The sequence below is a fragment of the Hippopotamus amphibius genome, chromosome 9 (assembly GCF_030028045.1).
Source record: "Hippopotamus amphibius kiboko isolate mHipAmp2 chromosome 9, mHipAmp2.hap2, whole genome shotgun sequence".
Taxonomy (NCBI): domain Eukaryota; kingdom Metazoa; phylum Chordata; class Mammalia; order Artiodactyla; family Hippopotamidae; genus Hippopotamus; species Hippopotamus amphibius.
The window spans coordinates 35,587,449-35,610,656 of NC_080194.1; the positions used below are offsets into that span (position 1 = coordinate 35,587,449).

General features: G+C 52.5%; 1 protein-coding gene across 9 annotated transcripts in view; it reads left to right on the plus strand.

Annotated features, from left to right (window-relative positions):
• The window catches only part of LMO1 (LIM domain only 1), a 60,530-nt gene that overhangs the window by 24,880 nt on the left and 12,442 nt on the right, over positions 1-23,208 (plus strand). For 8 of the 9 annotated variants that reach the window (XM_057748346.1, XM_057748345.1, XM_057748348.1 and 5 more), the window contains exon 2: positions 186-445. The exons of the other annotated variant lie outside the window; for it this stretch is intronic. Coding sequence is in view for 1 of the 8 variants with exons in the window: in XM_057748350.1 (XP_057604333.1) it covers positions 421-445 (25 nt within the window). In the remaining 7 variants the exon portion in view is untranslated. The remainder of the gene's footprint in view (positions 1-185; positions 446-23,208) is intronic. 9 annotated transcript variants of the gene reach the window in all.

Below are 23,208 nucleotides of genomic sequence, written 5' to 3' on the forward strand. Positions count from 1 at the left end.
CACTTTATGAGGCTGAAAGCTGTGTCGTTGCCAGAGCCAGGGTTATGAGCTATCAAATGCAATTACATTAAGACAGATTATACTGGGCAAATTGAGCCATTTAGAAGGTGAGAATCAAAGAAACGGCTCTGATCCTCTCTTCCCCCTTCTCTCTCCCTCTCCCTCTCTCTCTCTCTAAATTGCAGTTCGTAGTTCCTTGCAATTCTGAGGCACAAAAGTAGGTGAGACTGCTTTTGTATCTGCGAAGTGCTTCACTCCTGAATGTAATTCTAGCTGAGTGCAATCTAGGTTAAGAGCCGGACAAGCGGGTAATTAGAGCCCGCTCGCTGCCCGAGGACCGGCCGCCCCGCCGAAGCGCGCCCGGAGTCGGCGCCCTTCTCCCGGCCGAGCCGAGCTGCGGCTGGACACGGAGCGCCCGAGATGATGGTGCTGGACAAGGAGGACGGTAGGTGGCGGGCGGGGGTCCCGACGCCCCGCATCCCCGCGCCCCCCGCCGCGGCGCGCGGGAACACACACGCCAGGACGCTGGCGCGCACACGGCAGGCTGTGCTGGGCTTGCCCCGCGGGCGGCCCGCAGGGGGCTGGGCCCGGAGGCGGGGGTAGGGCCGACTGGGATCGGGGTGGGGAGGTGAGGGAGCCCCGGGCTGCGCGCCCCCAGGGCCGGGCCAGGCCGGACCGAACTGTGGGCAGGCGAGCTGTGCGCGGGCCGTGTGATGCTCTGTGGGGCCGCGTGGAGGCTCCGGCTGCCCTCCGATCTCGGCGCAGCGGTGGTTCGCGTAGAGCGTTTCCTTTGCGGCTGCTCCTCTCACCGCAGCCATCACCCTCGCGCCGCCCGCGTAACCCGAGAGGCGCTGAGCGCCCAGCAAATCAGTGGCTTCGGGAAATCGGACTCCAGAGCTTGCGGCGAGCTGGCGCGCGGAAAGACGGTGGCCGCGGGGGTGCCCGGTAGGTGAGGGGGAAGGCCGGCCGGACCTTCGGGGAGACAGCTGCCCGATAGCTCGGTGAGAAAAAGGGACGCCTCCTGTGCTGCGCAGTGTCTCCCTGTCTCTTGAGCTCGGAGGCAGGAGTTTGGCCCAGAGAAAGAAAGTGTCCCGCTACTGGCCAGTAGCACGCGTGCAGGAGCCGCATGGACTTGCCCTGGTCAAGAGCCTCACTGCGCCTGAGAGGTCAGAACAGAGGGCCCCATCGTGGCTGGAAGCCACTAGCAGGTGGTCCCACACCCCCCAAAGCCTTCCTGACTCGGAGCGCCCTGCAGTAATTGTCCTGGTATGTGCAGGAGAGGTTAGAGAACCCAGTCCCCTTGAGGGTAAAACCAGTGGGTGCCCTGTGACCCAAGGGCAGCCCCAGGGTCAGGAGAGTGGCCGTCCCCTAGCTGTCCCAGGCCCTCCTGCCCTGAAGGTGAGGGTTCCCTGGTTTGCTGGGTTTGTTAGTGTTGTCGCCAGATGTGAATGTGAATTGTTAGCACCCACGCCGCCACCTGGGTTCTACTGATAAGGAACTGAGAAGGTGGGTTTTCTGTGAGTCAGTGGGAATCCTCTTGGAGTGACATCTTCTGACCTCTGCTAGTGAGTAGTAGAGGTCTGTGCCCTCTTGCCCTCCAGGTCAGTGGTGTTACTGACATGGTCACTTCGTGAAAATCTGAAGTTAAGTGACTTGAGGTCACACAGGACATTCACTTTGCTGCCACCATGTGCTGATGCCCCTAGTCTCCCCCACCCCACCCCGAGACCTCCAGCAGGGAGGGCCATTTAAAATGTCTGGCCTGGGGGTGGCATGTGGGGGAGCCCCGTGGCTGGCAAGCCCGTTTCTCCGCATGTGTGCAGAAAGAGAGGGAGAGGGAACTAAATGCTCTGACCAAAAGAATCCATTTGCCAGGGTCTGGCTGGGGTGTGACATCCATCTCCTGTATGCTTTTCTCTCTTCGTGGACCCCTCCCCTGGAGCCCTGTGTGGGCCATCAGAGGGCTAGGCTGGTACAGTTGTGTACAGATTGAAAAGGAGGAGAAGGGGTCCGGGGTCAGGCCAGACAAGGAGGGAGGAGGCCTCGATTTAGCGCCTTTTCCCACTCACTCCCTGTGTCATCGCGGACCAGGCGCCCATGTTTGGACGTCACGTTCCCTCTTGGTAAAATGAGGAGCCAGTGCAGAGGGTCCTTCCTTAGTGTTTGGGTACTCTCACCACGGGGAGCATGTGGAAATCAGAGTATGTCTTTAGCCGAGATTGTTTGGCATGCTTGACTCCCCCGGCCCAAGCCAGAAATCCAGAAGGCCCAGGCCCTTTACATGGGCCTCAGGCAGGGAGACTGATCTCCTGCCGACAAGATGATACCACCACCACCGCCTCGGGTCTTGCGCTCTGTGCAGGCACCCCAGAGTGCCTCAGGCTCTGCGATACTAAAGGTTTCAGATGAGCCCTGAATGGCATGGGTCTCTGGAGGTCATTTTAGCCCGTCTCCTGCCTACACCCTGTGTGTTTTCCCTAGTGTTCACCAGACCCATGGAGGGTCCTCCATGGTGTCCAGTAGAAACAATATGAGGCCCAATGCTGTTGCCGTCACTGAGCTCTGGGACCCATCACAGCCCAAGGAAGAAGGCTGGCTTAAGTCCTGAGGAGCCATTTGATTCCTGTCCTGCTCCACCTAGAGAGCTGTCTTCCAAAAGCAACCTTTCTGCTCATAAATCTACCCTCCACTCCCTGTTGGAGTCTAGCATCTCCTGGTTCCAGGAAACCTTGAAGGTGGTACCTTCAGTTGGGGGAGGGAGAAAGGCTCTGGATCCACTCATCCTCCCCTCCAAACCTGCTGTCTAATTCCTTCCTCGCACTTATGGCCTCCCAGCAGGTGGCCGTCTGGACTGGGAGGCAGCATTGGTCCCCAGGGCCCTCAAGGGGTGTGTTCCTCAGGGCTGTGGACTGCACCCTTTGTCTGGCTGCAGTGGGGACTCAGGCTCCTATTAACCACCCCCAACGCCTTTTCTCCACCTGACAGCATCTTGTCGGAAGAGGCTGGGGCTCCTCTGGTTGAAGTCAGGTCCGCCAGCTGCCGAGGACCAAAGCTCTTGCTCTGCTGGGCTGCAGGGCTTTCATGTTGCACTTCTGAAAGATAATAAAATATCAATCGCTTTGCCGTAGCAACGGGTTTAAGAGACTTTCTGAAGTATTGAATCGTCAGAAAAAAATTTTTTTTTTTTGCTTTTAAGCACAGTGCATTATTAATAAAGTAATCCATTAGGTCGAGCAGTGAAGGGCCACCACAGAGAGGAAAGATCTGTTTTGCAAACGGTTAAACTTCGGGTTTTAAGATTAATTGCTTTCATTTGGATGCTTGCTCTTGGCCTAGCCAGCTCCACTTTACTGGAACTCAGGGCCCTGCCTTTCTACATGCCGTCGGGCCTGCCTGTCAGCAATGGGAGCCCAGCTCCAACTTTCCTGGAGAAACAGCCCTTCTTCCCCTGGCACCTGCTCTTGGGCTGGCACCAGGCTGTGGGCTTTCTGGGGAGGTTTGCAGCCCCAGAGGAGCAAGGGGAGCTACAGCTCTGAGCCCTGAGAGTCAAATTAGCTTTCCGGCTGTTGGAGAAGAGGCCCTTGAGCAGGGGCAGGCAGCAGAGGGTCCAAGCAGCCCCAGGAACAGTGAGAGCCTTGGGTTGTGAAGAATTGGGCAGGAGAGGATCCCAAGGGGTTGTCCCCAAGAGCATGCTGCAGAAGGACAGGTCTGGGTGTGAGCTGCCTCTGCAAAGGCCCCCCAGGAGGGCTGGAGTAACCGCAGGAAGTAGCAGGCAGGTTGTGGAACTAAACACCAGGCATAATTCCTAGGGAATTTTTAGTAAGTTAAAAACACCTAAGGAGATTGGAGCTGGGCTGAGGAGGACCAGACAGTGCGTCTTCAATTGTTAATGACCCCTGTGAGCACAGCTTCCACAGCTGACTCGGTTGATCCCCGAGAGCAGGCTCTCGGCTATGCTTCGGTACTGACCAGCAGGACCTCCTAAAATATCCCATCATGTCTGGACCACAGAGGGTCCTGGGGGCCTCTCCTGTGGCCAGGACCTCCCCAGCCCTGGGAGGAAGGCAGGGAGTGGGCCCTGATGCTGTTCCACACCACAGACCCCAGCCCATCAGCAGGAAGGTGGAGCCCAGTGGACACTGCTGCCGGCTGAGGGCTGGTAAAGACCTTGTGAGGCTGGCAGGGTGGGGACCAGGCCTGGCACCTGCCCTGTGCCTGGAAGAGGAAGGTCTCCATCTGCACCTGCCTGGCTGCAGCTACCTCCTCACTGCAGAGGAACAAGGCGTCACAAAACCTGAGTAACACCTACAGTGGTGTCTCCTTCCTGCTTAAACTCAGCCAGGCAGGGAGCCTGTAAAGGTGGGTCTCCCCCAGCCCCTGCCAGAGCCTGGGGTAAAGAAGCAGGTGCTTCTGTCTGCTCCCTGCTCTTCCATTCATCTGCCCACACGGAGCACTAAGCGGGGGGACAGGGAAACAACATAAATTGGTCTGTCGTCCGGAATCCGTGTCTCACTAATGTACCCAGATTAACTCAACTGTAAATTGTCTCCTTGGATGGCAGTGTCTTGCTAAAAGTTTCCCATATGATTCATGATTTGGATTGCTTTTAACGGCTATTGGCTAAGCAAGCCGGTGACTGTACAAGGTGATGCAATTGGCATTAGCGAGGGGAGGCACGGGAGCGTGTAATGCAGTCAATACTGCATTAACTACTGATGCCCAATTACAGGGAGTGGGAGAGAGCCTTTCAGGAGCATTAGGACTGGGGGAAGCTGAGATCACTGGTCGCTGCTTGCCTAAAAGCTTCACCCTTTGCGTGCCGGGGCTCGGTGCTGGCCTGGCCACTCACTTGGCCTCTGTGGCTGCAGGAACTGCCTCTCTCTCTCTCTCTCTCATCCCACAATGATGCTTTTAGCACATGGAAATGTGCATTTTCCTAGAGCTGGGACCTGCCCCTCATCCCTCCTGAGGATGGATGTCCCACCCCACTCCAGGTCCCAGAGTCAGACGGGGCGGCTGCCCCAGCAGCTTCCATTTAAGGAACCACTCAGCAGGCCCCATGTGAGAGTAGGACCAAGAGGAGGTCTATTTTGGTCTCTCCCCCTTGGAACAGATGGATGATTGCCAGCGAGCACTGGCAGCTGACCCTCTGTGGTCGAAGGAGATGTGGGCTTTAGCCTCAGTGCAGCTGGGCTGCTGGGGCAAGCAAGGCTGCTGGAGCTGGGAAGTGGTCCTGGCTGGGCCTTCTTTGAGCAGAAGACAGAGATGGGGAGGCTGATCAAGGAGTGACCCAAGCCAGGCTTGGTTCCTCAGCAGATGTCAGCCCCCGCCAGAGCCGCATCCCACACAGGGCAGAGCTCCCCCCACATAGCCAGGAGGCCAAAGCTGTTGTTCAGGTCCATCTCCAGGGGCTAGAGGGCCTCCCAGGAAGTCCTAATCAGATGTAGTAGGAAGTTTGGGAGGAGTTAGGGAAGAAGGTAGAAAGAAGGACCTAGGTGCCCCAGTGTGGCAGGTACCATGGGACTGGCCGCCACCTCTGGTATCGTGCTAAGCTATGCAGGTCTAATACATCCACTGTAGTTCTGTGTTCTGTGCTGACCCAATGTGGAGGTTGCTTTGCCTCTATACCTTCTCACCTCTATAGTGAGAACTACCACATCTAACCAGCAGGATTATTATCAGGATTAAATGAGATAATGCCCATGTACACACTTGATGAACCAGGAAGCCTCATGTGTGTGTGAAGTGACAGTGCTCTCTGCACAGCCACAATATGATCTGAAATAGTCCTGTGCCCAGTTCAGTGCCTTGCTCACTGCCAGGCCCTGGGTCCTCACCCTCCCTCTTCTGGTGTATCCATAATGGCCATCAGTCACCACTGTCCAGGAGGCAGGGTGGACTTACTACTCACCACTGTCCAGATTTCCAAGGTGGGGAGCACCATGGGAAGAAGCTTCCAAAATCACTCTTTGCAAGCCCTTTCATTTATAGGGGAATGGTTGAGGCTCAAAGTGGGCAAGAGAGCTGCCCAGGGTTATGTAGGGAGTTAGAGCCCAGAGCTTCTGCATCTTTCTGCATTCCATGCCCAGCTTCCATACCCTCTGCCTGTACCCAAAGTATGATAAGGCTGGAAGGTAGAAATCTCTGATGAGGAGGAATGTCAGCTAGACCAAGGCCATGTGTCTAGGCATCTTACTCATGGCCTTCCTGACAGCCCAGGGCACGTGGTTCTGTCCTCAGATGTAGGTCCTCCTGACAGGTATTAATGGGCACTAACCTAGCCTGGGCCTTCATGGACTGGAGAAGCCCCAAAGGTGCATATGGCCTGTAGCTCATGCTGCCTGCCGGCCCTGCCTGAAGTTGAAAGACACTGAGGCGCACAGGACATCCTCCCACCTTCAGGCTGAACTTTCATGATGCTGCTAGAGTGAGTTTTCCTGGTAGGTCTGTACTCAAGATAGGATTACACTAGGGGAGTCAACTTGTACTGGCTTGCAAGAGCTGATTTTGCACATCTCTTCCTAACTCTGAGTTCAGTGATATCACATTGGTAGTTTGACATCAGCCACGGTGGAAGTACTAACACCATGGAAATTGGCAAACACTACAAATCAAGGCTTTTTCCTGGCAAATTCATTGTTGGGTATTTGTCAGCACACCACTGGCCTGCATTCATCTGGGACTCTGGACTCAGCTCTTCCTGTTCTGCCACCACCATTCTCCCATCCCATCTACCACCTTTCTCCTGCTACCAGAGGACCCAGCCTCTGCTACCCTGACATTCTGCCTGAGACCTGCTGCTACGCTAAGCTGGGCAGGTCTAATATGTCCACTCTGGTTTTGTGTCCCATGCAGACCTGGCATTTGCCTCTGTACCCTTGCTCATGTTGTCCCCCTTGCCTGGCACTTCCTTTCCCCTTTCGTTGGCCTTGTAGGAGCCTCCAGGGGGTCAAGGCCTCTTACCATCCCAGGTCCTGCTCAGAGTCACATCCACCCAACCTAGCAACCAGCTCATCTCTCATTGGTTGGAGTATGTTTATTTTGTGTTCTGGCTAAGGTAGGAGCCTACAGTGGCTGACATAACTGGAGGCAATTTAAAAGCAGATGATAGAGAGGAGTAAGCAGGCTGGTCCAGGTAGCAGCAGCAGATGCCCCTAGAGCGCAGGCCTACCGGGTCAGGTTGGGTCCCTAGCTCTATCTCCTGCCCCTTCCTAAGTGGGCTTTCTTGAGTGGCCTACTGTCTTCAGGTGTAGCCTGCTAACATGAGTCAGGAGACCTGGCTTCTAGTCCCAGCTGACTGCTGTGTGACTTCAGACAACTTCCTGGGCCTCAGTTTTCACATCTCTACAGTGGGAACAACAGCTAACTGGCCCCTAATGTCCATGTACACACTTGATAGGGCTGGACGCCTCACACCTGTGTGAAGTGACAGTGCCCTCTACACAGCTACAGGATGATCTCTTTGGCTTCAGCTGCCCAGTCTTAACACAACAGCTCTCACTTCACTGAACCCTTAATTAAAAGTGAGCATTGTACTGTGTATGTGTATCAGTTAGCTAGTGCTGCATAACCAACCACCCCAAAACTCAGAGGCTCAAAGCAACAAGGATCTATTTAGCTTTCAAACCCGTGGGTCAGTGATGGAGGCTGGGCTTGACTAAGTGGTTTTTCAGGTCTCGGCTGGACTCACTCATACCTGGGAGATGGCTGATAACTGGATGCTGAGGGTAACAAGACTATGTCCCTCATCCTCCAGCAGGCTCTTCCGGATTGTTCTCAGGCTGGAGGCAGGTCCAGGAGAGAGGATGGACACACGTGTCTTCTTGTGGCCTAGGCTTGGCTCTGGGATGTTGTCACATTACATTCTGTGGCCCAGAATAAATCACAGGTCCAGCCCAAGTTCAAGGGATGGGGAAACAGATTCTATCCTTGAAGGAAGGAGGTGAAAAGTCACATTGCAAAGGGTGTGAATAGGGGGAGGGGTAGCGACCGGGGGCCACGTGCAGGTCTCACAACTCGTAAGTCCAGAGCTGGGCTGTGAACCCAGGCCATCTGCTCTCCTTCTCTGTGCTCTGCCAGCTCCTAGCTCCCCTGCTGTAGCTGGCAGTCTTGGGGATGGGGGAGAAGGACATTCGGGGTCGGGGAGCTCAAGGGAGAGGGTGGGGCCAGCAAGAGGATGACTTGGGGTGGGGGGTGTTGTTGGGGGCTGGTATCAGAGCCCTGGCCCGTTCCTCCATGGGCAAGCCTGGAGGGGGACCACAGTGAGGTCCGGCCCGCAGCCCTCTCTGGCTGTTCCTCTGTGCTGCAAAGCCACCCGTCAGTTGGAAGGGGCGTGAAGCTCTGCGGTTCCCAGAGCTGACTGAAACCTGGGCCTACATGCAGATGCAGCCAGGCGGGAATCAAGTCATTGGTTAGCCCCTTGCCTCAAAACAGGGCAGTAAGTGGGCTGGTGAGAGGCCCATGTACATTCATAAACCAGCTGATTGAAAAGCAATATTTCAGATAAATACAAGCCAGCGATCTATCAGTGGTTGTAATAAAACCCAGGCTTCAGGCTGTGATTTTATTTTGAAATAATAAGAATTGCTTGATTCTTTTTACTTGAGTTACCATGGTAATTCCAGCGTGGAGCAGTGTTATATTGATTTAGAAAGTGGACAGTAATATTTCTTTTGTGTTATTCTGTTTCTAGGCCTTGATTTCTAATTTCCACTTGGAGATTACTTTTATAAATTTCTTAAGTCCTTCCACTTTTTTTCCTCTCACAGTATAATTTTCCTCTCGTACGCCGCTATGTTCTGAGCTTATTGGTTTGCTCTTATTTTAAATTAAACTTGCTGGTTTCAGATATTGAAATGACATCTTTGTCTGTGTCTGTACTTTGGTTTAGCAAAATATTACAGTCTGACGCTTTCTGCTTAATAATTTAAGGGAGGCATTCTCTTGGCCCTCACTGGGTGCTGATAACTTATGACTCAAGCAACGCAGGCCTTAAACTCCTGACATTTTAATATTGTGTGGCGGGAGCGGCCGCCCCTCTGCTCTGAGTCTCAGTGGAGAAAAATCCATGTGGTACCCCAGAAGGGAGTTTTAATAATTCAACTTTGCTGGTTGGCACGATGACTTGATAGAGAAGGGGAAGGAGGCTGGTTCTTCTCCTGTAAGTGGGAGCAGCTCTGGTCTGGGCTCTGACAGCCCCCATGGGCACCTGCTGCATCCTGTCTTTCCTCTCCCCTGAATCTTTAAAAACTCCAATTCCAGGAATTCCCTGGCAGTCCAGTGGTTAGGCCTCAGTGCTTTCATGGTGAGGGGCCCAGATTCGATCCCTGATCAGGGAACTAAGATCCTGCAGGCCACACGGCGTGGCCAAAAACAAACAAACCCCCCCCCCCCAAAACTCCAATTCCTGATCCCTTGGTGACATATGGTCCAGGAAGGATTTTGGGGGGGCTGCCTGTGCGGGCCGTCATGAATGCTTGAACTCTGTGTTCCTCAGTTTTCCCGTTTGTGAAACAAGCGGAACTAGCTTGGGCTTTGAGTCCGATAGACTAGGTTCAAATGCCACCTCAGCCACATAGCAATTCTAGACAGTACACTGAGTAGTGATTCTAACTGGTAAAATGGGTATGATCACGACCACCTTTTAGGTCTGTTGAGCCTTCAACCAGCACAGACCAGTTGAGCCTTCAGACCAGCTCTTGATAGTCTGAGAGATGGTTGGTGCGGTTTCCCTAGCCTTCCTGGGGTTTGGGAGGACCAGGAGAGAAAGTGGATGTGGGTGTGGTTTGGAACGTTTGCTCTGCTCCAGACATGCCTGGGGTTCAGAGCTCTGGCAGAACTGTTCTCTGGAGAGGACTCAGGGCGATGTGTCCACGCGTAAGTGGGTCAGCTCCACCCACTTTCCTGGTCTGCCCAGTGGAGAGCAGGGAGCCTGGCTGGGGCAGGCTAGAGGGTGGTATCTGTCCTCTATGCTCTCCTTACAACATTGCACAGCGAGGATGGGACTCCAGAAGGAGGCTCAGAGCAGCAGGGGTTGTGGGGCAGAGATCTGTTCACGGGCCGCCTCTCTCTGGCCTGAAGAAAGGTCTCTGCTGTCCTGTGTGTGTGTGTGCCAGTGTGGTGGTGTGTTAGTTGTCTCTTGCTGCATCACAAAATGTTTTATAATTTAGCGTCTTAAAACAACACCCATTTTTTAATCTCATAGCATCTGTGGTTCAGGAGTCCAGGTACGGCTTAGCTGGGTCCTCTGCTCAGGGTTTCTCACAGACGATGATCAGTGCCTTGGCCAGGGCTGTGGTCTCATCTGAAGATTCATCTAGGGGGATGAGCTTTCAAGCTCACTCATGCAGTTGTTGGCAGGATTCAGTTCGTCATGAGCTGCGGGACTGAGGGCCTCCGTTCCTCACTGACAGGTGGTCAGAGGCTGCCCTGGGTTCCGTGCCTCACGGGCTTCTCCAGTAGGGCAGCTTGCTTCCTTTTTTTTTTTTTTTTTTTTTAAGCTCTTTATTGGAATATAATTGCTTTACACTCTTATACCAGCTTTTGAGGTACACCAAAGTGAATCAGCTGTATTTATACACATATCCCCATATCCCCTCCCTCCCGTGACTCCCTCCCACCCTCCATGTCCTGGCCCTCTAAAGCATCACCCATCATCCAGTTGATCTCCCTTTGTTATACAGCAACTTCCCACTAGCTATTGGGCAGCTTGCTTCCTTAAAGCCATCAAGAGAGAATGTCTGCTAGCAAACAGGAAGTCACAATCTTTTATAAGATGTGACTTTTATAAGATCTAATCACAGATGTGACATTCCATCACTTTTGCTGTATTTTCTTCCTTGGGAGCAAGTCTCTAGGTCAAGCTCTTACTCAAGGAAGTTGGGTTGGGGGAGGGGGTGGTTACACAGCCTACGAAGACCATGGGGACCACCTTAGGAACTGGGCCACTGTGAGAAGTTAGGCTCTGGAACACAGCATCTTAGGTCTAAGGGGTCCAACCGTTTAGCTGCCCGCAGAGAGAATGAATCAGCCCCGTCCTCGGGAGGCCTGGTGCTTCTGTCTCCTGCATCACCTTTCACCAGGAAGGCCCCAGATGTCTCAAAGCCTTTCATTTCATCTTCACAGCACCTTTGGGAGGCTGGAGATCAAACACTAGCCCCATTTTGCAGAGGAGTAGATTATGCCCAGAGAGGGCAGGCTTGCAAAGCAGCTGTCTGTCACTCTAGGGCCTCTCATCTCCCTCAGAGGAGGTGAGGGTGCGGTTCCTTCCTGGGCCAGCCTCCCCACAGCTGTTGGACTGAGGGCCTCAACCCCTCATCAGCTGTTGCCGGGCTGGATAGAGCCAGCGTCTTTGAGGCAGCGTGGGCAGAGGCCACTTCAGCAGTTTCTCACACGCGGACAAGGCTGAAGGAGGCTCTCCTGTGGGCTGGGACCCTGGGCTGGGACCAGAACTCATGCATCCTCAGCCTCACTCTGCCACCAACTCACAGTATATCCCTGGGCAGGCCTCTTCCCCTCTCTGGGTTTATGTTTCAAGGGTCGCTGGCTGCTTGATGCTTAGTGGTACTTTGCATGGCGATGTGACTGCTGATGGGGAATGGGTGGGGTGACGTCAAGGCCAGGAGAAAGAAACCACCCCATTGATGTTTGTGTGTCATTCTTTGGTCTCCTGGGGTCAGGAGAAGTAGAAATCCCAAGTGAGAGCATTTGTGACTTCCAGCTTTCCATACTTGGTCTTGCCATGTTTTGAATCCAGGTGGACGGTCCCATCCCTGGCTGTTCCCAGGCAGAGCCTCAACTAGGAGGCAGAGGGGCCCCTTGGAGTAGGCCCGAAGCCTGGATGCCAGTGAGCAAGTCACAGCCTCAGACCCGAGAGGACCTTTGTCCATTATCTCCTGTTGTCGGCAGTTGGGAGGGTGGGGTACGAAGGCACCAAGAAGCATCTAATTTCTCTCTCAACTGATGCTGAGATACTTTCTGAGTAGAAAAGTCTGGGGCCCAGCAGAGGCTGCATCCCACCTGGGATGGGACGTCAGGACTGAAGCCCATTTCTGCCTGTCAGTCAGCGGCTGTCTCTTGCAGGCAGCTGCTCTCACTCCAGCCAGAAGCCGTTTCCCATCCGTGAGGCATCTTGGCAGGGGCTAGGGCTCCAGAGGAGCAGAGGGCAGTGGGCAGGGCTATCTTGGGCACCAGGTCCTGACCTGGTACTCAGCCAAGTCGAAATATCACACAAGGGCAGAGTGTGATATTTCGACCTGCCTTTTTGCCCCGAGGATGTGTTCACACTACTCTTTGATCCTCAGAATGCTTTATCAGGTCAGTGCTGAAATATGCCTTATACCATGAGAATAACATCTCATTAGAGTTATTGAGAATGTAAAGGGAAAAAATGATCTAGGAAAAACTTAAGTTGGTTGAAATAATTAACACAAAGCAAAACTGGCAACAGCTAAGACTGCACCTGGCAAAATATGTTATTGACTAAAAACTGACAGAGGAATCGAGTCTTCCTGATCAAATTTAGATCTGCCGAAGTTGGCTCAGGAAATATGTTCTGGTAGAAATAATTACTACAAAAGAAACCTCAACAACAACGAAAGTTCTAATTTGTGAGATTTGATTTGAGCCCCAAATTGATCATAAACCAAATAGTCCCTTAAAAACTTAAAAATAATTTATCCCAATGAAAATAATGCCAATAAAATGAAAGTGGAGAAAGAGGAAGAAATGGTTTAACTCTAGTAAATAGAAAATGGATCAAGGCATCGGGTCCAATTGACTTAATGAAGCTCCCTAAGAACTACTTTCTTGATGAAAAATCATCAATGTTGATATAGTTCTTTTCAACATATAGGTGTTAGGGGCTAGCCCCTAGTAGTGGATGTTTAGTAAATATTTGTCAAGTGACCTGTGAAGGAATGCGGTAACAGGTGAGGGAGGGTGGGAGGGGAGCAGAGAGAATCATAAGAATTCCTTTATCCCAGAGAAAGGGCAGGTTTCCATTTTATTAAGAACATTTGGGCTACTCTGGAATGTTTTCCAACACCACCAAGCAATTCTCCAGTTCTCAGGGGTCACCTATGGTGCATCCTACAAATTTAACTCAATTCTGACAGTATCTACCCAGAGATGACGTCACATCCCACCAGATTAAGAGCTCAGTCCCACCAGACTGCCTCCACTTCAGAGACCAATTGCAAGTCCAGGTTGTCACCTGTAATTCTGACCAACGTGCTGTAAATCAGGGTTCCCACCACCCCCTCCTCAGGTGAGATAATTTGCTAGAATGGCTCACAAACTCAGGGAAACATTTACCAGTTTAGTCTAAGGATATGATAAAGGATACAGGTGAAGAGGTACATAAGGTGAGGTCTGGAAGGGTCCTGAGCACAGCAGTGTCTGTCCCCGTGGAAGTGGGGTATGTGAACGTGTTCACCAATCCAAAGCTTATCAAATCTTGTTTAAGGCTTTGTGTACAGTTCCATCACTAGCCACCTTCCAGCCTTTCCTTGAGGTCAGTGGTGAGACAGAGTTTCTAACCCTGTAATCATTTGGTCTTTCTGGTGACCAGCCCTATGCTGAGGCTACCTAGGGGCCCCATCCTAAGGCACCTCCTAGCATAAACTCAGAGGTGCTCAAAAGGGACTCCTTGTGAGTAACAAAAGATACTCTTGTCACTCAGGGAATTCCACGATTTTTAGGAGCTCTGTGCCGGGAACCTAGGACAAAGACCAAATATATTATCCTACTACATCTACTCTGTGGAGAATAGTCAGAGAGGATAAAACTAGGGGCAGAAAACAAAAAACAACCCAGCCATGATGTAGGAGGGCAGTGTTCTTCCTTCTGAGCTTTATAGGGTGACCACTCCCTGCCCCCTCACACTGCCCCCTGCTCCTTCCTGCATTTTCCTTCCTTCCAAGCCTGCGGCCTGGGCCTGTTGGGGGCGGGTAGGGAGTGCAGAGGGGGTCCAGATGGTCAGAGAGGAGGCAGTTGAAGTCCAGGAAAGAAATGGGAGAGGGCATGGCTAGGACTATGGCCTTGGAAATGTGGGGGCTCCTCTGAGGTCTCCTGGTGGTCAAGATCTTGGCTAGAGCGTCACGGCTACCAGCATCAGGGCCTGAGTTTCTGGAGCTGAGCCCCAGGGAAGGCAGACCAGAGTCCCTGGCTGCAAGCCTGTCCTTACCCATTTTTGTCCTAGAGGCCCCTGCTGGCCCTGCCCAGCTTTGGCCTGAGGCTTCCCCTGCTCCTACCTGTCCTCTTCTGTGGCTGCCCCGTGATTGGACCAAGATCCTGGCTTTCCAGGCTCCAAAGGAGTGAGCCAAAGCCTGTGGACCTGAGGCAGGCAGGCGTGCACCAGGGCAGGGAAGCAGCAAGTCCAGACCTGTTCAGCTACCCACTTCTGAACTCCTGTGATCTCACGTGATCTGTCTGTAAAATGCTTCATGGCCTTCCAGCCCTGGGCCAGTTTTCCTTCTCAGACTGGCTTCCACGAAAGCTTCTGATTCTGAGAAAGAGCTAAGTCTCTCTACTCTGATCTATGCCTGTTACAGTCCACCCCCTGGTTATATGTGAGTAGGACTGGCCCGAGACGAGCAGAACTTGTGTCTAAGAGCACCTCCACGGGGAGCCGTCTGAGGCCCAGCCTCTGCAGTGAGCTGTCCCTCGGGGCATCTGTGTACAGCACGGCTCCTGCCTGGCTGCCCAGGGCCTAGAGAGCCACTCAGCCCATTCCACGCTGGCCACACTCTTCTCCCCGTGGCCCACGTTCCCAGGTGCTCTGCCTTCCCTTCCAGGGTGAAGGCTTTGGATTCCCTCCCTCAAAAGGAGAGAAACCCCAACAGCATCAGTCCATACCCCAGATTCAGGGGCAGCTGGGTACACCCTGCCCCAGGGTGGGCCTGGCTCCCTCTGCCGGCCACATGCTTCATCTTCTGGAGTCGCCCTCTGAGATTAGCCACGAAGGGTGCTGCCCTAGCCTGGGCACTGTACTCTCTCCCTTCAGTGATTTTTATTTAACCCAAAGGCAGCCTTGTTGCCTTCCTTCCTGGCCTCCATGGCCCGGTTCTAAGCTTGCACGCCCTGTCTGAAGTGGGCCTCTCAGGCCCTGGGAGAGGGCAGCGCTCCTTACTGAACCTTGGCTGGAGGCCAGGAGGACCTCACTGTGATTCTGTCCATAGCACAGATACCATAACTTGTGGTACCCCATGTAGGACAAGAACAGGGTCTGAAAAAGGGACCCTCCCCCATGAGTATGCCCAGTTTGCAGGTGGGGCATAGACCTCAGAGGATGCATGCATTTCAGCAGAGAGAGATCTAGGAAGACAAAAGACGAGTGTAGTAGTGGAAGCAAGTGGGTCAGAGAAGAGTGATGGATCCAGTAGGATCTGAGTTGCCTGGGGAGCAGGGCTGGTAGAGTGGGCACAGTCAGATTTCTGGATGGGAAGGATCCGGGAGGGAGGCAAGGGGTGCTCTGCAGCCCTTCCCAGTGGAGCAGCTGATGTGAAATGGGGTGACCAGAGCCTGGCCTCTCTGAGGCCTGGCTGCTGGATCTCTCAGGACCCCCTCTCCTGACCCCAGGACTTAATTTTTTATGAACTGGTTTCTCCTGTTCTCAAAGGAATATTTGTTTTGTTGTTTGTTTTACTTTGCTTTATAACAGCTTTATTGAGACTAATTTGCATGCCACAAAATTAGCCTTTTGAAAACGTACATTTCAGTGGTTTTTAGTATATTTAGAGTTGTGCAACCATCACCATTATCTAATTCACGAACGTTTTCATCACCCTAAAAAGAAACTCCATATCCATTAGCAGTCGCTCCCCATTCCCCTCCCCCCGGCAGCCACTAATTTACTTTCTGTCTCTATGGATTTGCCTATTCTGGATATTTCATATAAATGAAATCACACAAGATGTGGTCTTTGTGGCTGACTTCTGCCCTAGCGTAATGTTTCCAAGGTTCATCCATGTTGAGGCATGTCTCAACAGTTGGTTACTTTTCAATGCCAAATAATATTCCATTATATGTATACAGCACATTTTATTTATCCATTCGTCAGTTGATGGGCATTTGGATTGTTTCTACTTTTTAGCTACTGTGAATAGTGCTGCTCTGAACATTCATATACAAGTTTTTGTGTGGACATATGTTTTCATTTTTCTTGGGTATATATTTAGGAGTGGAATTGCTGAGTCATATGGTAATTCTATGTTTAGGGATATTTGTTTTTCATTTTAAATAAACAGTGCAAGAGTGTTTAGGAGAGAAATCATCCTTGGCGTCTGAGCTTCAGGAAAGGAGGTTGCCTGCAGCCTGGTGCTCTGGGCTCCTAAGGTTCAGTGGAACTTTGGGTAAGTCCTTTCTCCTGCTGGCTTCAGTTTTCTGGCCAGTGAAATGGGATTCTTATGGATCTCTGCTCGCTTCAGGGGCCTTTGTTAGTAATTACTATTTACATAGTGTGTCAAGGATTGCAAAGCACTCCGCTTATTTTAGCTGCTTTACTTCTTTGGACCTGCAATTTGGGTATTATTACTCGAGTTTTGCTGATGGGGAAGCTGAAACTCAGAGAGGCTAAAGGACTTGACTGAGTTTACAGTATGGGTTAATGGCAGAACCAGAACGTGAACTCAGACTCATCAGAGTCTAGGTCCCTGAACTGAACTCCTGTCTCACCTGTGCCTCTGGGCAGAGGAGGGCATTATGCAAGGGAGATCCCTGTCTGAGCGGCCATCACATTCTGTTCTCCATCCTGGGTGCTGGGAAGTCAGGGCCCAGATGTGGCAAGATGTGGGCTCTGAGGCAGAGCGGTGCTTTAGGAATCAGGACTTTGCAAAAGTTCACTGTTTAGCTGTGTGACTTTGGATAAGTTGCTCCACCTCTCTGAACTTCAACTTCCCCATTGACAAAACTGGAACAGTCATTACTACTCACAGCACTGGAAGGAGAACATGGTAAGATGTTTTGTAGGAAATACCAAGCACGATGCCAGGCAGGGAGAAGGTGTTAGGTTATAGAACACCTGAGGAGCGCTTGAAGAGGGTGCAGAGTGCTGTGGGACGCTTGAGGAGAAGTGCCTGGATTCTGGGCTGGTCAGACCTGGTGTTAGGAAGGGCAGCTGAGAGAAAGTGCCAGCATTCTCCAGCCTGGGGCTGCCAGAAACCAGGAGAGGTTTCCAGGGGTCTCACAAAACCCTCCGGTCTCCAGGAGAGCTTGCAGACAAGCCCTGCTGGCACCCCCAGTCCTCACCCCCAGCCTAGCCCATGGATGCCTGGTGGGGGCGGGGTGGGGGGGCTTGCATGACTGCCTTAGTTAGCCCGAATGGTAATAAAACACTTTAAATTTATTGTGACATTTGGATTTAATTAAAAAGTACACACTTAGGGAAGTAGAACATAATGGGGAGAGAGGCAGGGTGGCTTTTCCCCTCCTTTCTTCCCCAAACTAATTAGCGTTGTATTTTAAATTGTTTATGTGCCGCTAATCATCGTAATAAATCATTTATACTGAAAAAGACACAGTCGGCTGTGCCCGCCGTGCGGGTTCCGCTCGCCGGGCTCTATCGCGAACAAATTGATCTGGAAGTGAATTTATTAACCACTGGGGAAGAAATCATTAGTGCTTTCTCTAAACATTCCCCAGGTACACTTTATTGCCGCAGTTTATGCTGTAACTAAAAGGAGCATTACCCAGGCCGGTGTTGTAATTTCCTTGCAGAGCCGGCAGCCCACTCCCAAGCCAGGGGGTGGGAGGGGTTGGGGCATCTCTGCGTCCTCTCCCATAAGTGGTCTGGTGACCCCAGCCCTTTCCCAGAGCTGCTCATTCCAGAAGGGGCCCCTTGAGGTCTCGGCAGACCCAAGGCCTTGGCTACCCTCCCAGTGCCTTTCAGTGGAAGAGTGGTTCACAGTCGCTCGCGTTTATGTCTCAGAAGTGTGGTGTACAGTTGGGGATTTAGAGAACTGAGGGGCAAGGGCTGTAAGTCACTGAGGTCAGACAGGCTTGTCATGGACCAGCTTCCCTACCCAGAGGTGAAAATGCATCAGTGGTGGGCTGATCATACGCTTGGAGGAACAAATACGCCTGAGCAGGAACCCAGGCAGGAGCATCCTCTGCCCACAGGCATCCCAAGGCCCTCCTCCTGTGGGCCCTGGGACGTCCTCCTAGGTTTGGCTGGAGGAGCCTGTTCTGCTCAGCTTCCTGCTGAGGCCCGCTGCCCTGTGTGTCCCCATCCACCTCACGTTCAGGGCCAGGATGGTGCCCAGGACACCACCCACCATCTGACAGGTCCCAGGCGGCATGACTGTCAGCTCCCTGGCTGCAGATACCATGCCTCAGGTAATGCAGCCTGCGGCCACACCAGCCTTCCCAGCAGCCTGGCTACCCTGTGATGCTTTCTCTCCCTTTGCACTGGGGGCTTCAGGCCACTCTCACGTCCCAGGGCCTGCACTCCAAGACCCTCGGAGCAGGCTTTCTCCCGCCAGGTTTCCAGAAGGGAAATTTACTTCTGAACCAATACCTTCTCCCTAGGAGCCCGTGGCTCGTCTAGGATACAAATCCCTGCCTGTCTGACTCCAAAGCTCATGTTCTCAACAGCTTCATCCGCTGGGGCCTCACGAACCTCCTCAGCCAGGTTGGGGGGTGCGTGGGGATCTGGATCGCATGGGCCTTGCCTTCAGCTCTTTTTATCCAGGTCTGCAGAGGAGCGGGGGGCGGCCCCCAAGCCCTCAACAGAAAACCTCAGGTTGGCACCTCAGGCAGATACCCCAGCGGTCGTGCTGGGTCCACAAGAGCTGAAGGGGCTCCCTCCCAGCTCCTTCACCCTCCCCTCCCTCATGCAGCCCAGTGGCTAGCAGATGGGCCCTGGCGGCCTCAAGAAGCAAGCAGGACCCAGCAGCGGGCTAGGCCAAGCCTGCCTGGAGGGTCCCCTCCTTGCATCTAGAGAACACATTTAAAAGTTTGAATTCAAAATTGATTTTGAAGGGCCCTAATCTCCGATCCCCTGGCGCTCACGGTGTGTCTGCAGCTCCTGCCAGACTCTCGTTTTCTGGTTCAGCGCGTTGGTGCTCGCGTCTCTGATGCTGTGAAATTGAGACGCGTCTGAGAGTCCATGCCCTCCTCCTCCTCTGTGGAGACTGCAGGCCCCTTGGGAGCCCTGTTTCATTAGATGGGTGGCGTGGGCTTTGCGGGTGCCCAGGGAGTAGCTGAGTTGCCATCTGGGAAATGCAGATTCCAGACGCTTCCCCACTAGTACCTACAGCTGTGCAGCTCCAAGCAGTATCCTGCCAAGGGAACTGGGGGCTGCCTCCAGCAGTCGAGGATGGGATTGAGCTTGGAGGAGGCTACAGAGAGAGAAAGACTTGGACCTGGGGATTTTCTCCAGCAAACTTCAGGGGCTTTTTCCTCCTACTGGTACCCAGAGGCTCAGACTAGGTGGGGAGGGAGGAGCAGTTACATCTTTAAGCCAAAAGGACCCTCAAGTGGGGAGTTGCGGGGGCTAGGTCTGTGCCAAGGGAGGAGGGATACCCTGGCCACAGGTGCAAAGGGAAAGACTGAGCTGCCGAGGTTACACAGATGCCTGAGCTCCAGGGCTACACCACAACCTGAGAGTTCGGATGGAGTATTTATACCTGAGGAGAGGCACCAAGGGGGGCTTCATTGCTCCTGGGTCTGCAGGGCTGAAGGACAGGATTGCTGCCCCTTTATCTAAGGGGTAGAGGGTTTATATTTGTACAAGAGCAGTCATTTCTCAGCTGGAGCCCTGGAGTGGGCCTATTCAAATTCCAGATAGTGGAGGGTGGGACCTAGGCACTGCCACAGCTGAATAAGCATTTGTTTCTTAAGGTGACCTAGCTACAGGTGTGTGGCACAGGGCAACACCAAGCCTGACTAAGGCTTGCATCTCTGGGGAGCCTGCCTGTCTGCGTCTGCCCACTCTGCCCAGCAGACTGTTGCCAGTAATATCTGGATAGATTCTCTTCAGTCTCTTCATTCACTAACTGAGCTGATTAAAAAACTGGTTAAAAAGTGACCGCTATGAGGTTCAACACTGGGGACACAGTGGTGAACAAGACAGACAGAGCCCCCAAAATAGGCCTATGGGGCTTACATTCTTATAATAGAGACCAAACATTTTTCTTGGGTAAAATCCCAAAAAAGTAAGACAATTACAAGTTGTGGTAAAAACTGAGAAGGAAATGACCAGGGAGTCATTTAAATAAGGAAATAAAGAGATCACGTTGGCCTCTCTGAGGAGATGACATTTAAGCTAAAGTCCCAAAATGAGAAGGCGCCAACCACATGAAGAGACAAGGAAGGGTGTTCTGGCAATGGGGAAATAGCAGGTGCAAAGGCCCTGAGGCAGGAGGGAGATCTGGAGCGTGGCTGAAGCACATTGGGAGCAGGGGAGCAGCGGCCAGACCACATAAGGATATCATGAGTTTGATGAAGCCCAGTGGATGGTATTCCCAGCCCACTGGAAGTTAAGGGAGGGTTTCAAGCTGAGCAGCGACCTGACCTACTTTGTTCTGAAAGATTTCTCCGGCTGCTGTTTAAAGTTGGATTGTAGATACTAAATAAGAAGCTGGTGGGGGCTTAGCTGTGGTGAAAGATAGTGGTGGCTCTGGAAATGGAAAGAAGTAGGTGGGATGGGATGGGGACCAGGCAGGGAAGAGGGGATGAGGATGATGGAAGATCTGAGGATGACTCTGAGTTTCTGGCCTGAGCACCTGATTGGATGATGGTGTTAGGACCGTGAAGGCAAACCTGGGTAAGTGTACAGGTTTTGGGGGAGGAGATCTAGAGTCCTATTTTGGATCTGTTGCTTTCTAGCTGTGTCTGGGGCTTTTCAGAGACAACCCGTGGATGAGAAGAGAAGGCCTGCACCCGTGCCGGAGGAGCACACATTGCAGATCACTATGCCGTTAACTTAGGTGTCGTTCCCTGTGACAAACTCCAAAGAGCTCATGCAAGCTTCTGATGTTTCAAAGTGCCCCCTAGATTCTGTCTGCAGCTGCTCCCATGTCTCTCAGTGCATTGTCCATGTCCCCTTCAAGTTATCGGCTGGGTCCCCTGAAGCCGTTGCCCGACAGCAGGCTGTGCTGGGTTCAGCTTTGCTCAGCAATGAAGACCCATGAGGTATGAGTGGAAACTCCTGAGCCCCTCCATCTCCCTGCGCTGGAAGGTCTCCGTGGGCTCAGGCTTCTGGACATGCCATTCCTCAGGAGGTTTGTCTGTGCCAGAACCTGCTGCAGAAATGCCTGCTGCTTCGATTCCTGCATAGGAAATGGTTCCTCTGAGGGACACTGGGGACCAGAAGCCCATCCTGCCCTGATGTGTCACTACAAGGCGTGTTTCAGAGCTGCCTTTTGGCAGGGCCCAGTTTGGGTCCAAGCAGAAGTTCACTTTTCCTGTTGCTTAGGTAAAAATGATGTGATGCTACCTCTGGAGAGAGCAGGAAGGGAGTGGGGCATTTCCTGGCCAGTAGCCTGGGTCCCAAGCCCCATATGGACACTCACAGGATGCCCTTGGGCAGGTTGTGTGATTTCCCTGACCTCAGGGTCATGACAAGAGTGAGCATTAATGAGTATAAAGCATTTGGCCCATCGTAGGCATTCAGTGTGAGGTGTTATCACGTGGTCAAACGCCACAGATGTTTGGGGACAGGACTGGACAGTGCTTTCCTTTGGCCTCTACTGTGGTGGTCTGTGGAGACCAGGAGGAACTTGGCACTTCAGAGAAGGCAAGCATTGCTGGACCCCCTTTAAATTTCCTTTTTTTTTTTTTTTGGCTGAGTTGGGTCTTCGTTGCAGTGCGTGGGCTTTTCATTGCGGTGGCTTCTCTTATTGCAGAGCATGGGCTCTAAGCACACTGGCTTCAGTCGTTGCAGCATGCAGGCTCAGTAGTTGTGGCACACAGGCTTACTTGCTCTGCGGCATGTGGGATCTTCCTGGACCAGGGATCAAACTCGTGTTCCCTGCATTGGCAGACAGATTCTTAACCACTGCACCACCAGGGAAGTCTGCCCTTTAAATTTCTTACCTTCAGCTGGGCCCCTCTCCAGCTCCCCCTCCCACATCCCCTGATTCACACAAAGCCCCCCGCTGTTGGTTGAGGCACCCCCACTCGTGTGGCTCTGGGTCTGGAGCCATCAGCTCTCCCCTCACAGCTCGGCCCTCCCCAGTGAAGCTTCTTCGTCCCGTTCAAGGCTACAACGCAAACATCTGAGCTCTGCCTCTACATGGCCTTTCTGCTCCCTTCACAGCCCCTGTACTATCTTTGTCCTTAGATTCTGGTCCACATCCCCTTTCTGGCCCTGCCAGAAGCCCCTGTCAAAGTCCCACAGCAGCCACAGCTTCTGCAGAACCAACAGGTGAGAAGCAGTAGCCTGGAGACAGTGCCCTGCCTGTCATTCCTCCTGGTCTTAGCCGGGGCCCTGCTCTAAGCTTGCCCCCCAGTCTCCCTCCCTAGCATCACCTGTGTCCAGGCTGCACAAGAAAACCCAGATGCTGCCGCAGAGAACCTCCTTCACCCAGGTTATTCAGGGAGGCCACGGGGTATGTGCTGGGTGAGAACCTGAACTTGGGAGTCGGGCAGGCTGTGTGGGGCTCCAATCCCTGCCCTGCCGCCTTCCAGCTGTGTGACCTTGGGTAAGGGCCTGAACCTCTCTGGGCCTCTGTGGAGTGGGGTAATCACTTAGTGCCTCCGGGTTAAAATGAGGATTCACTGAAGCAACAGATGTAGCAAAAGGTGGGTAAATAGTTTATGAAGAGGCATATAAAGTCCTGACTGCAGGGTCTCTGTCTTAGTTGTTGCTCAGGTATAATATATATGCAGTGAAAGACACAAGTCTCAAATGTTCAGTTCAGTGACGTTTTCCATATGTATACACCCATTTAAATACCACCCAGATCAAGATAAAGGACATTTCCAGGACCTCATCAGGCTTCCTCACACCTCCTGCCAGATGCGCATAAACCCCATTATTCTGACCTTGATCACCATGGATTGGTTTTCTGTTTGGGAATTACATATAAATAGTGATACAGTATATACCTTTCTGTGTCTGGCTTCTTTTGTTCAACATTATACCTTTCGATTCATCCATGTTGTGTGTATTTGTGATTCATTCTTTATCATTGCTGTGTACTATTCCATTGTACTATCATAGCATAATTTATTATCCATTTCACTGTTGATGGACATCTGTGTAGT